At 46.7% G+C, this 17,557-nt stretch overlaps 1 protein-coding gene across 2 annotated transcripts in view; it reads left to right on the forward strand.

Annotated features, from left to right (window-relative positions):
* Positions 1 to 17,557, forward strand: part of HSF1 (heat shock transcription factor 1) — a 97,765-nt gene that overhangs the window by 51,857 nt on the left and 28,351 nt on the right. For both annotated transcript variants that reach the window (XM_037891801.2, XM_037891802.2), the window contains exons 5-6: positions 16,997 to 17,072; positions 17,485 to 17,546. In XM_037891801.2, coding sequence (XP_037747729.1) covers positions 16,997 to 17,072; positions 17,485 to 17,546 — 138 coding nt within the window. The remainder of the gene's footprint in view (positions 1 to 16,996; positions 17,073 to 17,484; positions 17,547 to 17,557) is intronic.

Here is a 17,557-nt window from a genome sequence, read left to right on the forward strand (position 1 = left end):
CCTCCCCTTCATACTGCAGGAGAGTAGCTTTAATCTGCCAGTCAAATGGAACTCTTACCTCCTGCCCTTGCAAATATCTTGCAATTGGTCAAAACCTATTCAAATGATGTTCCTGTAAGCCTATATTGCCCAGCTCTGATAGGGGAGATTCTGGCCCACTGCTGCATCTGTGGAGAGATCTGCCTGTTTTCCATTTTACCTTCAGTTTCCAAATTGCTTTTATTTAACAGATGTGACAATGCAACAAAGGAGTTAAATCAGTATGTGTATACGGCTATGGTCTGGAAATAAGACATCACTGTCTTATTTCTGGAAGAGGCACAGTAAATTTTGAAGCACATGGTTCTCTTGGTTTCATTACGCAGCAGAGGGTCCCCATGCTGAAAAGGACTGCAAGAGCTAGCGTTTGAGCATACTTGTGTGGATGAAGCTGTCTTTCTTGCCTACCAGCTGCATTCCATTAGCAGGGATTCCATCCTCCATTTCTTCGTGTGCTGTAGTAATCTGAGCACAACTGCATCACTGCTGGCGTCAGCCTCTCCAGAGCCCCTTTTCCCAGGTTGTGCATGAAGCGAGGCCCATCTGTTATCACAAGATATCCCCCAGCCCTGGCTGGTGTGGAGAGGTGGAGGTGATGGTATTACCCAGGTGATTGCCCAGGCTGTTCCCCCCCTTCCCTCCCCTCCTCCTTTCTAGGTTTCATTGGGAACTAAATTAAAGCCTCCCTAATGCAGATACGCTGTCAGCATCATTAGTTGGAACATCCGCCATTTCAGAAAGTGGGCAGCTAAAGTTTTCTGTGAATGGGAGAAGGGGTTCCCCCAGTTAGCGCTAAGTCCAGTTTTATGCACCTGCATGGTTATGTTCGCTTCCCACGAGCTGGGTGGGAGGAGATCTGCATGCGTGGAAGCTGCTCACCTGTCAGGTTTGCATGGTGGCAGAAAAAAGGGACTTGGTTTCCTCCCCCAGTCGCTGTGGTGCACAGTGTGGTTCTCGAGTAGTCTTAATTGCAGGCATGGGGTTTGTATGTGCTCTCTTAACTACTCCAGTCTTCTTGGCTGAACTCTGGCTAGTCTAGCCTGATGCTAGGACTGTGGTCCATGCTTTCATGACCTCTAAATTAGACAACTGTAATGTTTTGTTTTATGGCCTCCCTGTGCGAGTGCTGCATAGGATCCAGCTGTTCCAGCCGCTGGGGCCAAAACATTAATTCTCTCACCATGGCCTCTGCATGTCAGTCCAGTCTTGAGGGAGCTACGCTGGCTCAGAGTCAAACATCAGCTTGATTTTTAAAATTGCTTTGATGGTGTATAACACTGTGTATAATGTGGGATCTGTGTTTTATCTGCGCTGCTGCTTTTTATGAGCTTAGTCACTGCTTGAGATCATCTGAAGTCAGTTTTATTGGCCATTCCAAACTACAGGTTAAAGACCTGTGGAGTACTTGTTTTTAGAGTGCGGTGATCTGAACCTGAAATTAGTTACCAACTGTGGCCTGATACTGATGTTAAAATAACTAAACCCAACTGACATCTTTTTACTTTGGCTTGTAGCGTGAGCAATTTTCTATCCTTTTGTACAACTTCCTCCTTTGCACTGGAAGTTCTTGATCGTGGGTGTGTCACAGACGCACTTCCTGATCTGGGGTGGGCTGCATTGGGTGCAGGGTGCAAGCTACCTCCAAGCTGTCCTCTTGTACTGAGGCTCATCCTATTTCACTCGTTCCCTTCGCTGATTCACATTTCAGACTGTTCTGGATCAGGGGCTGACCTGAGTGTTTATCAGTGACTCACTTTGTTCTCAGGATTGTGGTCTTAGATCATACCTTGGGCTTTCCTCCTGGCCTGGCTGGAATTTCCAGAGTTGCAAACTTGTTCTCTTGTGGAGTGTACTTCATGTTGCTCTGCAGCATCCTTCTGCTCAGGTCAGGAACAGTGAGTAGGTGTGGCCAGGTACCACATCCAGCCCTGTTTAGTCACCTCTGATCCTCCATTTTTCCCACTATGCTGCCCATTTTGGTTAAGAAACCAAATCCAATTTCATTGGAATGCAGTCTTCCAGGTCTGAAGTGCTGTCTACCACCATGCTGAGCGTAACCTGCTGCTCCATTAGAACTGCCAAAGGAACTCTCTATTCCTGCTCACTAGAATGGACTGCTTTAGATGCGTATCTTAATTACACATGCTCTACAACTGCCTGAGGCCTTGTTAGCAGGCCCCTAGTGCATAGTGCTGCCAAAGCCTCTGCCATTGTAGTGAAAAGGAGGATACAATACACCACTGTTCTTCAGATTCAGTTGTTGGGCTGTTGCTTTTATATGAACCAGCTTTCATCAGTGAGCCACTCTGTGGTTCAGTCAGGGTAGCAGGAGGCTGAAGGCTCTAAGCCTGTGTAGTCAGAGCAGTGGTAATCTTCCCTCGCTGCCAGTCCTGGTACAGAACAGAACAACAGAGTCAGCTGCTGACTTTCAGTTGGAATGGCAGGAATTATGGCTTCAGCTATTGATGCGTAGGCCCTCCTGCTGCTGATCAATGAGTGGCAACCTTGAGCAGTGTCCTGTTCAAATTAACACTGCCCCCTAACAGTCCCTCATTTGCTTAGTTGAATCATACTGTGTCCATGCAAACTCATAGTCAAAACTCAAGTTACTGGGCTCAAAACAGGGGTAAGGAGGTGAAATGTAATGGCCCTTCTGGTTTTAAATTCTGTGAATCAAAGATTGAGGCCCGAAGGAGCTGGGAAGGTGAGTGAGTCTGAATGCCTTCAGAACCAGAGCCAGAGAACTGGCGCAAACAGAGATTTGTACTAGAACTGGAACCCTGATTTAGCCCTACCCAGGGACCTGGAAGTGACCTGAAGAAAACATGAGTTCTCAGTTAAAAGAAAGGTTCAGTATTTTTTAAGCTCAATATTTTAAACTACTGTGACCTTATTTTCCTCACAAAGCAAGGCAGCGCAGTAACAAGTAAGCACATGACTGCTGTCAGGCCTGCCCTAGTATAATGCGAATAGAAGGGAGGCCGGCCCACAAAAGTAGGGCAGGAGAGGGGAAGCTTCGCAGCTGCCTACACCCCACATGAGGCAGCAGGGGGCCCCAGAGACAGATGAGCCATTTCTGAGATCCATGGGGGAGAAGGTAGAATGTTCCCTGGTCTCAGAAGTTAACAACTCTTCAACCTGCAGCAGAAAGATAATGGCTCCACAATCTTTCTCCCTATTAGACAGGTCTCTGCCACCCATCCCCAACCCCTGGGCAGCTCCTCCCTCCAGTTGCCCCACGTGAGGCAGGGCCAATGCGCCAAATTCAAATTTATCCTTTCACTTGGCTCAATATGAGGGGGCCCATATTAGAAGATGGTATTGTAGTGCACTCAGACAAATTGTTCATAAAATAATTGTTTTACAACATACGCACACTAGGAAAAGTCACATGAAGTTAGTTAAATGGTCAAAAATCAAAAGTTTCAAGTGAGTTTGTTTCCACTAAGATGGAAGTTTGATTTGAATTGGCTCGACCCACTAACCCAACTGGGTGGGTTGGTTGGTTTGTTTTTTGGTGTCTTAAACCAACACTGAACTCAAACACACGGAGTGCAACTGAATCAGAACCAAACCACAATAAATACTGGTTCTGTTCCTTGTGCCATACCACAGGCCCAAGAACGTCACCCATAACTTTTTTGTATCAAGCCCTTAACTTCTGATTGTGTTTCTCAGTCTCTTAAAAAGAGATCAGTCGTGCTTTAAAGACTTCAAGCGATGGAGAATCCACCAGGTCACTAGGGATATGCCTACACTTAAAGGACTACAGCTAAATACATGGGGCAAGTTAAAATTCTTGCTGTAGTGCTTCAATGCAGACACTACTCACCCCAACAGGAGAGCTTTTCCTATCGCTGTAGTTAATCTGCCTCCCTAAGAGCCAGTAGCTTGCTTGATGGAAGAATTCTTCCATTGATCTAGTGCTGTCTACCACCGGGGTTAGGTCAGCAGAGCTGTGTGGCTCAGGGCTCTAGATTTTCACACCTTCAGACTTAGCTATGCAATGTAGACCAGCCCTAGGGTGAGTTCTAGGGGTGAATGAAACCTCATTGTTAACTGACAATGTGAACTATAGCTATAAAAGCTTACCTTAGTGTTAAGCTAAACGGGTTAATTAAGAACGGAACCTTTCCTCTTATATTAAAATAGATGAAAAGAAAAGGTATTTCTACTAACAGGATGTGCTGTGCCTACCTGAAGCTTCTGGAGACACATGTCTTAAAGATGAATCAATTCAGCATCATTACAATCACCCTGAAGAGACCTGTTCAGTAGAGAAAACAAATTCAGCTTATCTCAGCGGGCCAGAAACTCTTTCAAACTGAAAAGGTCCATTGATTGAATTGGTTCTGGAGAACTACAAGCTTTCAGTGTTTGTAGCTCCAATTGGGCTGCTGCCTCAAGGGGCTGGGACATGTGTTTCACCCTAGCTTGCGGGTGGGTAGAAGCAATAAGGAGGGGAGAGTTACACCACTCTCTGAAGTCTTCCTACAACGAAGATCCTCCTGGACAATTTCTAGAACATGAGAACGGCCAGACTGAGTCAGACCCATGGTCCATCCAGCCCAGTCTCCTGTCTGCCGACAGTGGCCAGTGCCAGGGGCCCCAGAGAGAATGAACAGAACAGGGAATTATGAAGTGATCCTTCCCCTGTTGCCCATTCCCAGCTTCTGGCAAACAGAGGCTAGGGACACCATCCCTGCCCATCCTGGCTAATTGCCATTGATGGACTTATCCTCCATGAGCTTATCTAGTTCAGCCCGTGGTTCATAGAATCATAGAATATCAGGGTTGGAAGGGACCCCAGAAGGTCATCTAGTCCAACCCCCTGCTCGAAGCAGGACCAAGTCCCAGTTAGATCATCCCAGCCAGGGCTTTGTCAAGCCTGACCTTAAAAACCTCTAAGGAAGGAGATTCTACCACCTCCCTAGGTAACGCATTCCAGTGTTTCACCACCCTCTTAGTGAAAAAGTTTTTCCTAATATCCAATCTAAACCTCCCCCATATATATCCAATCTAATATCCAATCTAAACCTTGGAAGACTGGTTCTTCCAAGGGATCTTGCCACACCAGTCTGAGCAAAAACTTTGTTTTCTCTCTGGAACAGATCATTTTAGCTTTCTCCCAAAAATCCTTCCCGTACTCCCTCATTGAATTAATAGCTAGTGTCTGGCTTTCTTTCATCATATGATAAGTAACATAGGTTACTGTTAATATCTCTGAGAATTCTAACTTGCCACATGTATTTAGTGAGTGAGTGGTATAAAATGCTTATGAGGGGAAGAGGGCTTTGTATCTGTCCAAATTAGTAGCTGATTGCTTAAGCTTCCAATATTTCATTTCTAAGGAGGTTAGGTAATGACTGAGTTGAATATAAAAATTTCCTTTAATTCCTTCACTACACTTTCCCTCTATTACGGGATTGTGATCTTTAGAGAGAGGTCTCTACACCCACTGGCACATGCTTACTGTCACTCAGTTCTCCCATGTTGTAATCTTCAGATATTGCTCCGATGAAGGGGTTGCTTCGGCAGTAGCAGTGTGAAAGTTGACCTATAAAAATGGGCTTGTTTTATTTATGCTATAACAGAGGCCTGACTCACTGCTTTAACAAAAATGAATACCGCTTGCTTTTTGTGTTCGAATCTCAGGTAGAATTTTTCAAAAGTGCCTGAGTGACTTAGGAGTCTGCATAGCTGCTTATGTCCAAAAATGTTATTACCCCTTGTTTCCCATAGAGCATTCTATGGGTGACTGGAGAACTGAAGTCATATGAATGCTGAAGAAGTGAAACCTTAATGAAAAAGGGGAGGGATTTGTATTTAGACCATTGAATATGTTTAAATACCTGTTTCACAAACACACTTGCATGAAAACCTCTCTTTGTTAACCTTCTAATAGACAATCTGACTTATACAGGAAGTCCACCATCACAAAAAGAAAATAAGACTTGCCTCATCTTTCTGAATGGAAAAAAACAACCAGCACAAACTGTTGGAGTTTGCAGGGGGTGGGGGTGGTGGGCTTTTCAGGCCGCCTTTACACATCATAGACAAGGACACAACCTTATTTTTTCTACCTGTGCAGGTTACTGATAGTGAAGATAAGTTTCTAGCTGCAGATAACACTCATCTGTTATCCCTTCAGCTACTGACCATAGAATCTACCCTCTAGGTGACTAAGCAAGGTCTCTCACAAATTTGTGTGGCAGGTTGTATTAACGTTCTAGTAAATCTTTATATTGGGATAGCACCCAGGACTGGGACCCCGAACAAACAGAAAAAAAGAGAGAACATGAAGCTGTCCACTTATTGCTTAAAACATGAAGTCTCCTTCAAATTCAGACTTTCCATCAGGTTTTTTTTTCCCCAGTTGACTGCAGCCATGTAGGAAAAGATGCCGAATTGATGTGGATGAGAGCGGGCAATTGATCTCAGTGAGGCAGGGGTGAGAATGCAGGAGGCAGCTCATGGCTCTCAGGCTGAGCACGTAGGCCAGACCACTTAGCTATGATACTAATGGGCACTATGTACAAATTTGAGGTATGTGGGAGAAAGGAAAAGAATACAGAAGTAAGGGCTAGTGTTTCCTGGTGGGAGAACCATGTCCCCTTTCTTGTAAGCTCCTGTATTTTCATTTCCCCCCACCCCCATCCATGTTTTAATGGATGTGTGTTTGCCATTCACTTAAAGGAAGCAGATTTGAGTGTTAGTCAACACATGTCGTAGAATGAGATTTGATAAGGTGCCTGTATCTGCACAATAAATTAGTCCCTCAGATTCATATCCCCTTTCTGCATGCTAGTCTAGACAATGCTAAGTATCAAAGAACCTTCTCCTGGGGTATGTGCACTACCTTCAGCGCTGCTGAAGCTGATCAGTCTTTTGGGAATCCTGTCATGTTGTGACGTTTCATAATGCTGCTTCCTGAACTGCTGATGGACATGTGATAAATGGCATTTGTCTTGCATCCTCAACTATTTCTCCTGCACTCTGCCTACTAATCTATCTTGTTCAGGGCAGTCACTAACATTCTAAACCTTTGGGTAGTTTCCAAACCTCAACTTTAATAAAACAAAACAAAAAAAAACATTCCCAGCCATTCCTTTTTCCTCCAAGTAAGGACTTTCCCCCCAAAATGATATTGGCATGAACTTAAGGATTGGCAGCTTTAAGGTCCAGAAACATGAACCAGTTTAGGTCTCAGAAATAAATGCTTCCTGGTGCTAAAGGAGCTGGGTTTCACCCGAGCTTGGGAGGAGACTCTGAAATAAGAAATCTCTGTAAGGAGCTTGGCTTGCATGATTATGCCCCCCAGCCTGCCTTCTCCTTCAGTATGGAAGCTGGACCTGCAGAGTACCTGCCGTGCAGTCAGAGGAGGGTGACTTGAGCGGCTGTCACCTCTGTTTTTCTGTAGGCAGAGAGATCTGGAGAGGAGTGGTCCCACTCATTATGACATATTGAGCTCTGATAAGTGTTTGCTGCAGTACAGAACATGGCAGACAATACAGTCCCTGGCCCGATGAGAAGCTTGCAGTCTCAGTTGGATACAATCTTATGTCCTACTGACATAAGACATGCAAGTTACATTGTCTGAGGCTCTAAACTGAACGTAAAGCATAGTTTGTGTTTTAATGATTATATTGTCTGAGCGAGGCATGGTGATGGGTACATTATAAAGACTTTGAAGAATGGAGGAAGGATTTAAATGCAGGGGAAGTCAGATGGTTATCAAGCAACAGAGAGAGAGTTCCACATTTTATCACCCATGAGCAGTACAGCCATCCCAAACGTGTACCAATAAACGCAAACCACGCCTGGGTAGACAGATTGTGCGTGCACACACACTGCGACACGGGAGTCACTTCCCGAACTACTGCTCAGTGACTGCATGACAGCGCACAGCAGTAGGACAGCTTGGGAGGAGCACTGGCTCTAAACGAAGCCGCTGGGAGTATTTAGGTAGGAAAAACCTGGTTACCCAAGTCGGAATTTGGGCCAAGACGCTGGCAGTCATCAGTTTAACTCTGCCCCTGCGCATACCCGTTATGGTTAGGATCTTCCTCGGGGCCAAGCAGCTGTGGACAATGTGGCATACTATCCGACAACCGATAGACTATACGAATATGAAGGAGCTGTGCTCTTCTACAATTGTAGGTGTATGTTCCAGGGGCACTTTAGTACTGCGTGTCTGTTCTGTGACCTTACAGTGAGATGAAATATTACTGAAATACTCACGAGAACATAGTTAACAATGCTGTGACAACACCCTCAATTCTGATTTATGATTTGCGTAATAAAAATCTCAATATTGTTTTTGAATTTAGTATAATGTGCTGGCTAATACTATTGTATGTCTCTGCACCCTGTCTGTGAGAATTTTATTCCTTGTTACATTTGCATATAAGATTCCAACGTGCATCCTGAAAAAGTTATTTACATGGAGAGGGGTTGTCAAAAGATAGAAAAAGAACACAGCAAAGACTAAAATATAAACCCTGCAGGGTAAACCACACCAGGATATGGTCCCAGCTACACGTCACCATTGAAAATGGTGTTTTCAGTATTGCGATCCCCAAGTGTTCTACAGCTCCAAATCCAGGGGTTTTGAAAAAGAATACAGATTAGGTTCTTTTTCTTTGCCTTCTGGTTTTTGACCATTTAGGGTCGAATTTTTCAAGCTTTTCTCTGCAACCAAGAGGGATTAGAACCTTCCTTTTAAAACAATAAAAATGAAAGCTGAGGTTCTCATCTCATCACCTGTTTCCAGAAGCTGGGCTTTATGAAAAACACCAGAATTGAGGAGAGTCATGATAAAAGTGTGAGTTGGCAACACTGCATTTTGTTTAAAAAAACATATTTGATGGGAAATGTCAGTTATGGGTTAATTAATTCCAGTAATTGCTAGCCATAGAGCTAATCTTAGGGTTTTTTTTACCCAAAGCAGTTTTAACTGAAGGAAGGATAAATGAATCATTGTCCCAAATGCATCCTGATAATTAAAATTGCACTAGGAAGACTTCAAATAGGAGGGACTGTTCTCCTGAGGATCCTTGTGAGCCCTTAATAACAAACGACTGCCTCCTCTGGCTGCAAGAGATAACAAACATCATTGGCCGTGACTGGCTGAGGTCTTGCTGGGAAGATGATCACAGGCCTCTTGAGGCATGTCTACCCTGCAGCTGGGAGAGCTAGCATGCCAAAAATAGCTGTGTGAATGTTGCAGCATGGGCGGAGACTTGTGCTGGCCACAGGGCTGGCTGTGTTCTTGGCTACCCTGAAACCCCTCTGGTGCTGTACTAGCCACACGGCTTTTTTTAGCACACTAGCTCAAGTTCTGCCAACACAGTCTGCCTGCCTGGGCTGGGAGGCTTGCTCCCGGCTGCAGTGTAGACGTATCCTTGGAGGGGCTGGGGAGCTGGGCTTCTGTGTAAAGATGCCAAGTTCTTCTGACTAGACGTGCAGGTCTGTCCCTATGCTAAGACCATCAGAACTCTGTGAGGTGGGAGTAAGCCCAAGCACAAACATATGGGAAGAGAATCTGTTTCTGGGGGGAATTGGTTCTCAGACCCGCTGTGTAAAAAATCTGTGTATGTCTCAGGGTTTTGTTCTGGTGCCCATCACCATCATATCTGATCCCCTTATGTGGCACCAGTTTACACACACTGCACTTTCCTTCCAGCTGAGAAGGGCTGATGTGTTTGTGGACATTATATGTTCTTTTTGAAGAAGACCCAGATAACTCTAGCCAGCTTCTCTGAATGTGAACATGTTTCATGTTACTTGTTCGTTGGCTGCAGTAGCTCCTGCCTTTAGACATAGAGGGGACACAAGGGACAAGCAGTTCAGTTTGGTAAAAGAGCTAGAGAGTTGCTTATTCTTCTTCGAGTAGCGTCCCTAAGTGTGCTCCACTGTAGGTCTGTGTGTGTGTGCCCCCATGCTGCTGATCAGAGAATTTCAATAGCAGTCTGTCCCACCTGCACATGCGTGGCTCCCCGCCTGCGATGGGGCTAGGCATTCCCTCCTCAATTCCTTCTCAGTTGCCCCAGCTAGAGACTCCGTTCATGGATCATTAACTCCCTATAGTTTTGCAAATTTTAGCTCCATTTGAAGCCTTTTTTCTTTTTTGTACTATGTTTTAGTTGGCCGTACCAAAAAAGAAAAGAGAAGAAGGGGTTTGCCTCTCTCCAACCCCACTGTGGGGGGACCTGGACAAGGGTATGCCTGGCTCTCCAGGCTTCAAAAAATGCCTTAGCTGCAAAGAATCCATCCTAGTGATGGAGGGACATTCGCAATGCATTCGCTGCCTGGGGGGAAAGCTCAATCCACAGAAGAGTGGTTGGTCCCAGCAGTTAAAACCCATGTCCAGAAAGGACAGAGAGAATTCCTGCTCATGGAATCAGCCCTTCAACCTCCTGAGTCCCAGCGAGAGCTGTCACCGCAACCTTCTATGTTGAAGGCAGGTGATCCCAAGAAGACGAGCCACTCACTCAAGACCGCTAAGAAAAGGGCTGTGAGTCCCCATAGAGAGCCACAATCAAGCTGTAAACGATCTCCTGCTCTGTGGGTGTCATTGGTACTGACGGTGCCAAAGCTTCTGGAGTTGGTACCCAAGGCACGTGATGTACCGAGCTGACAGAGCAAGTCGCTCTGCCCAAAGACTTGATGGGTACAGGCAAAGAAGTACCGGTACCTCAGGGGCATGAAAAGCATAGAAGATCCGTCCCGGGGAAGGCTACATCAACCTGGTCATTGGCACCAGCACCGACGGACCACATGACTAGGTCCGCGTCTCCAATTCCATCAGTACCAGCCTCTCAGCACCGACAGCCACTGGCACAGATGGAAATCAGCCAGTGCAGACGACAGTGCGCAACGGTTCTCTCCGTATCCGACACACCAGACTCGCCCCTATTCAGTACCGGGGTTCCGGTGCCAAGTTCTCCCAGAGCATTGGACTCAGTGACATCTCCATGCCACATACCACGTTTCTCCTCGTCAGAGTCAGATAGTGAACGAGAGGACTTGGGTTCCCACCGTTCATCCTACCACCATATGGGTCCCAATTTCACCATGGACACCAGGTGTACCACCCACCCACCCCTTAACCTCCATGGTTTGGACAGCCATGGTACCAGCCACCAGCCTCCAACCCTCAATGGCCGTACTGGGACCTATGGCAGGCCCAAAGGCAACAAGCCTCCCAGGCCCCTGGTGTGGCATACCAACAGGCAAGGAGGCAGCCTCCTTCATCTGCAGTGTCAAAGGTGTCAGAACCTCCTGAGCTATTGGGGAAATGGAAACTGAGGCAGAGAAGGAAGAAACTTCTCATGCCCATCTTTCATCGCCCTCATCTGATGAGGCGGTGATGTCCCCTCTGCCATCCATGGCGGATGATTTTAAGTCATTCCAGGACTTAGCTCAGGGGGTGGCAGAAGCCCTGCAAATACAGCTGCACCAAGTGACTGAGCCTCACCACATACTGGTGGACATTCTACACTCTTTCACCTCTGCCAGAGTGGCCTTCCCAGTTAGTGAGGCACTTCTGGATCCTGCCAGAGTTATGTGGCAGACCTCTGCGTCCGTCCCGCCGAAATGCAAGCAGGTGGATAAAAAGTATTATGTGCTGGCAAAGGGCACAGAATTTTTACTTTCCCGCCTACCTACAAATTCCATCCTTGTGGATGCGGTTTATTCTAGGAGCCGCCAATACCAGTTTAAATCCACCCCGTATGACTGAGACAAGAAACATTTGGACCTGTTTGGCAGAAAAGCATATTCATCAGCCTCTCTTCAGTTCTGGGTAGCAAATTACCAGGCCTTGTTAGCCAAATATAACTACCAGAACTATGTGAAACTAGGTTCTTTTGTTGATCAGCTCCTGAACTCCCACAAAGACCAATTTAGGGCCATAATTAAGAGGGCCAGCTGGTGGCAAAAAGTCTCTCCAATCATCATGAGACGCAGCAGACATGGTGGCATGTTCAATTTCTATGGCTGTGATTGAGAAGAGCTTTGCAACTGCATTTGTCTGGCTTCCCTAAAGAGGTCCAAACCACGGTGGCAGACCTTTCCTTTGAGGGAACAAAGCTGTTCGCCAAAAAGAAAGACCCGTCCCTGCACATGTTGAAGGATTTTGGGGCGACTCTTCAATCCCTAGGGATATACACGGTGGCCTACAAGAGAAAACACAGCCCTCCGCCACAGTTTAAGCCCCGGTCATTGCAGTACACCTCTCAGTACTCATCACAGAGATCTTATGAGCTACAGAAAAAGAAATCTAAGTTCCCCAAGCGAAAGCAATCAGGACCGCAACTGACTTCGTTTCAGCCCTCAATCTCGAAGTGGCAGTTTTGATGGGTTGGTCAAGGTGCCGCTCTCCTTGCTACCTTACACTGGGAAACCCCACTCCCCCTTTTAGAGACTGCCTTACCCAATTCCGCAGCACCTGGCGATAGATAACCTCCGACAAGTGTGTGCTGAAAATGATCCAGAATGGATATGCCATCCACTTCTCCTCCCATCGCCCTCCCAAACACCCTTCCCCATCGCTCATCAGCGACCCTTCTCACAATAGTCTACTATGTCAAGAGGTAACCATCTCAGCATAGGAACTATAGAGCCGGTGCTGGTACATCGCAGAGGCAAAGGCTTCTACTCTTTACTTTTTGATACCAAAGAAAAAGGAAGGTTGGAGACCCATACTGGACCTCAGAGTGCTCAACAAAGTGCAAAAATTCAAGATGGTCACCCTATCAACGATCATCCCTGCATTAGAAGAAAGAGATTTGTTCTCGGCCCTCAACCTTCAGGACATACTTCCGCACTTCTATCATACCAAGTGACAGGCGTTATCTCAGATTCACGCTGGGCCAGGACCACTACCAGTACAGAGCACTCCTTTTTGGCCTCTCATTGGCCCCCAGGGTGTTCTCCAAGGTCCTCTCGGTAATATCAGCCCACTTATGCTCTCAGGGCATAATGATTTATCCTTACCTAAACAATTGCCTTCTCACAGCACAGTCCTACAAAGAGGCTCAACGGGTCACTCAGAAATGGGACCTGTTTCTGAATCTGGGTCTACAGATCAATGAACAAAAATTTACCTTAATACCGGTGCAGAGACTAGAATTCATAGGAGCTGACCTCAACTCAGGCAAAGGCGCTCCTCCCACATCACAGATTTCTCAATCTTTCCATGTTGATAGAGACAAGTGCAAGCCAGCCCCCAAACTTCGGCCAAGCATTGCATCCAGCTTCTGGGACACATGGCTGCGGGCCCATCTGTTATTCCTCATGCCAGATTATGCATGAGATGCCTTCAAGCATGGTTACATTCAGTATACAAGCCAAACAGACACAAGCGGGTCTCTCTGTTAGCTCACTGAAGGTTCATTTAGCAACAGTCGCAACCTTCCACCAACAGGTAGATGGCTACTCAATCTTTTCCCACACAACTATGAAGAGGTTTCTTACGGGCATAGCAAACCTCTTCCCACAACCCAGGCCCCCACTCTCCAATGGGACCTTAATCTAATGTTTAAAAGATTGACTAGACCACCATTTGAACCCATGGTCCCTTGTTCACTTGGCCACTTTCCATGAAGGCGACATTCCACTTCACCATCACTTCAGCCAGAAGGGTAGGGCAGATGGCAGCCTTGATGGCACATCCCCCTTTTATTGTGTTCTTCCTTGACAAGGTCACACTCAGACCGCATTTGAAGTTTGCCCCTAAAGTGACTTCTGCATTTCACATGAATCAACTTATTCAGCTTCCCACAGTTTATCCCAAACCTCGTGAGCACAACAGGGAAGCCATCCTCCATACGCTCCACGTGAGAAGAGCCTTGGCCTTCTATTTGGATAGAACAAAGGCCTTTAGAAAATCTCTGAGACTCTTCCTCTCCGTTGCAGATAGATCGAAAGATGCAGCGATCTCAGCACAGTGGCTCTCCAACTGGGTCTCTGGCTGTATTAAACTCTGCTGCCAACTCCATGCAGTAACACCCTCATCTTTGATATGCATGCATTCCACAAAATCAGTCTCCTTACCAGTCGCCTTCTCCAAGGGTATCCCTATAACTGAGCTCTGCAGAGCAGCTACCTGGGCATCTGTGCATACCTTTGCAGAACACAATGCCATTCTGGGGAATTCGGCTACAGACACCCAGTTCAGTGCCACAGTACTGTCCTCTACGTCAGACTTGAGTCGGAAGTCCCAGCCTCCAGTGGTCAGCACTGCTCGGGAGTCACCGACAGTGGAGCCACCCATAGGCACAGGAAGAAGAAGAAGAAGTTACTCACCTTGTGCCCAAATGATGGTTCTTCGAGATGTGTGTCCCTATGGGTGCTCCAGGACCCACCCTCCTCCCCTCTTCTTCGGAGTTCCACTGTTGGACTCTTCAGTTGAGAAGGAACTGAGGTGGGAATGCCTTCACATGCTGGCTAGCCTTGTGGCAGGCGGGGAGCCATGCGGGCGGGACAGGCTGCTATTGAAATTCTCCAATCAGCAGCGTGGGGGCGCGCGCACACCAACAGTGGAGCCCCCGTAGGGACACACATGTCAAAGAACCATTGTTACTGCGCACAGTAACTTCCTCCCTTTGTAAAGGTCCAGATGGCACCGCTCTGTCTAACTCTATCATGGAGCTGAGTCACAGCTCCCTTGTACAGATAGCCCTGGGACACGCAAGCCGTCCTTGAATTCGAAATGCTGCCCCTGAGCTCCTTACCCAGTGGTCTTAAATACAAAGCATGTGACCCAAGGCTGGAGTGCTCCCGGGGGAGCAGTGTTTTAAAAGTTCCAGGTGCAGAGAGGGGCTGAGTTTATGTAGTTCTATAAAATATTGTAGAAATAAAACACTTCTAAGATCTTTTAATAACCCCTGAAATGAATCGTTTGAAACTGGCCCTTATAAACTCTTCACCAGGATTTAATTGCCTCATAAAAGACTGCTAAAGAAAGGATTAAAGCACTTTCTCCTTTCAAATCATTTTAACTGTTTGTGAGCCTTTCTCTAGCTGTTTCTCACTCTTTTCCCCCATCTTTCATTATTTGTCACTAGTTTTGGCCTGTAGGACCTTAGCCTTCATTGCATTGCTTAGATGTGTCTCAGGCATTGTGGGCAGGAACCATTCCTGGAATATGTCCTTGGTTCAAGCTGTCTGAACATTTGAAGTTCAGCACTCAAAGCGGGGTTGCAGGTTCTTCCCTTGACTTTCAGGCTCCGAGAATAGGAAAGATGCCAATGCTAAGAGCTGAGCAAACCCCAGAAGCTGCTTCCTGCGCGGGTTTGGGTCTAGCTGCCACAGTCAGATTATTCCCTGTGTTTTCACCCCCTCAAATGTGCTGTGTCAAGGAAAATGTGGGCTCTTTACAGACCCTTTGCAGAAGGTGTTCAAAGACGCTCTGTGGGTAAGTCAACACTGCGATTAAAAAAAAACCCAGCACCAAGTCTGAGAGCCCAGGTCAACTGACTCGGGCTTGGGCTCTGGGGCTAAAAATTGCAGTGTAGGTGTTCGGGCTCAGGCTGGAGTCCAGGCTCTGAGATCTTCTGCAGCAGGCGCAGCTGTGCCCTGGGTCTTTTATTGCAGTGTAGACGTATTGGGGTCCTGGACTGGAGGGCTCCTGCACTAAAGGTCTGACAATTCCAGCACACAGCTGACCCGTACCTGAAAGACCTGCAACTGCTCCACTGGCAAGGGAAGTTTAATGTGACAGGCAGCAGCCATTCCTGGGTCAGTCACCATGATCACCCCACCCCGAACACATAGAGTCTCCTCATATACTGAGAGAATGAGCTCCTTAGACTTCTGAACTGCATTTTAGGTCACACTGTGTTTGCTGGAAATGTCGTGTTCTCCTGACTTTAGTTCTAAGAGAAGCTGTTATGTGCTGTGTAATAGGTTTAAGTCCTTTGTCCTGGCCTTGAAGCCTGTACGGATTTAATTAACTGTCTGATAAAACTGGGACTGTTCTCGTTACCTGTGTACTGTAAAATGTTTAATCCTTCGGTAAATCTTACTAAGCTCCCTGCCTCTGAGATAGTTTGTGGCATTGAGTTGCATAAGCTGTGTGATACAGGTAGTATGTCCCTCTTATCAGTGTTATATTTGCCATCTTTCAATTTCACTGAGTCCCTTTGTTCTTGTATTACAGTAAAGTACAAATAGGAGCCCATTAATTACCTTCCCTATCTCACTCACTTTTCTATAGAGCTTCATTGTGTCCCCCCTTATTCCTGTCCTCCCCAAAGTCTCCCAGTCTTTCCATGGTCTCTTTGGCTATATCTACACTACACAGCTTTTAGTGACATGACTGTCGCCAGAACCGTGCGACTAAAAGTCACGCAGTGTAACCACTGTTTGTCGGCTCTCCTGCTGACAAAATACTTCTACCCCCAACGAGCGGCGTTTGTGTTGTTGGCAGGAGATCACTCCTGCTGCCAATGCGCTGTTCACACTGGCACTTGTCGCCGCAAAACTTTTGTCTTTCGGGGCGGGGGGGTTAACACCTCTGAAAGACAAAAGTTTTGTCCTTCAGTTACCAGTGTAGACATAGCCTTTGTGTGTAAGTCTCCCTAGGCCTCTGATTGCTTATATCACCCGTTCGTGAACTGTTCTGTTTCCACTGCTTCTTTTTTGAGATGAGCACATGCTACAGGGATGGGAACAGCTAAACAAAAAGTGCAGACATTTTAAAATACAAATATATCTATTTGCCCATACGTACGAGTCTAGCGTCGCTGTAGGTTCACTGCAAGTAACAAATGGCAGGGCAAAATTAGTGAAGAAAGAAAAGTTCCTCCCATGTCCCCAAGAGCTTGTAAATGAGCTGGTGTCTGGAGATGCCTGCAGTCCTGCTACAGCTTTCCCAGCACTTCCCCAGGATCAGCTTGTTCTGCCCCAAAAGCAGCGCTTTGCAGTCTGATGGCTTTCTCCTTCCTTGCAGTGAGAATGAGGCATTGTGGAGGGAAGTGGCCAGCTTGAGGCAGAAACATGCGCAGCAGCAGAAAGTCGTCAATAAGGTAAATCTAGCCAGCTCCCCTACTCCCTGAAAGCGCAGAAGGACCCAAGCTGCCCTCAGCAGCAGGGTTGCCTGGTGTTGCAGTGGGCTGTCTCGGGGCCAGAGAAGGGAACTGGAACAGCAGAGGTAGATTTTGAGGCACCGTGAATATCAGCAGCCCATGACCAGAAGACAAGTCCTTGCCTGGCATGTTATAAAGTGGAATTGAATTGACTGCTGGTGTATTTTTCCCTGCAACCCCGGTGTCATTTTACAGACCATCACAAGTACTCAGCAGTCTGCCCTGTTTCCAGCTTGTCCTCTTCTGACACTGCTTTGAACCCCTTGGCAAGGGATCTCAGCTATTGATTTTATCGTCTTTTCCAGGCTACCGTACGCATCGTGATAACAGGAGTTCTTTTTTCTCCCCACAGCTTATCCAGTTCTTGATTTCATTGGTGCAGTCAAACCGTATCCTCGGGGTGAAGAGAAAGATGTAAGTCTATG

The sequence above is a fragment of the Chelonia mydas genome, chromosome 2 (genome assembly GCF_015237465.2).
Source record: "Chelonia mydas isolate rCheMyd1 chromosome 2, rCheMyd1.pri.v2, whole genome shotgun sequence".
Taxonomy (NCBI): domain Eukaryota; kingdom Metazoa; phylum Chordata; order Testudines; family Cheloniidae; genus Chelonia; species Chelonia mydas.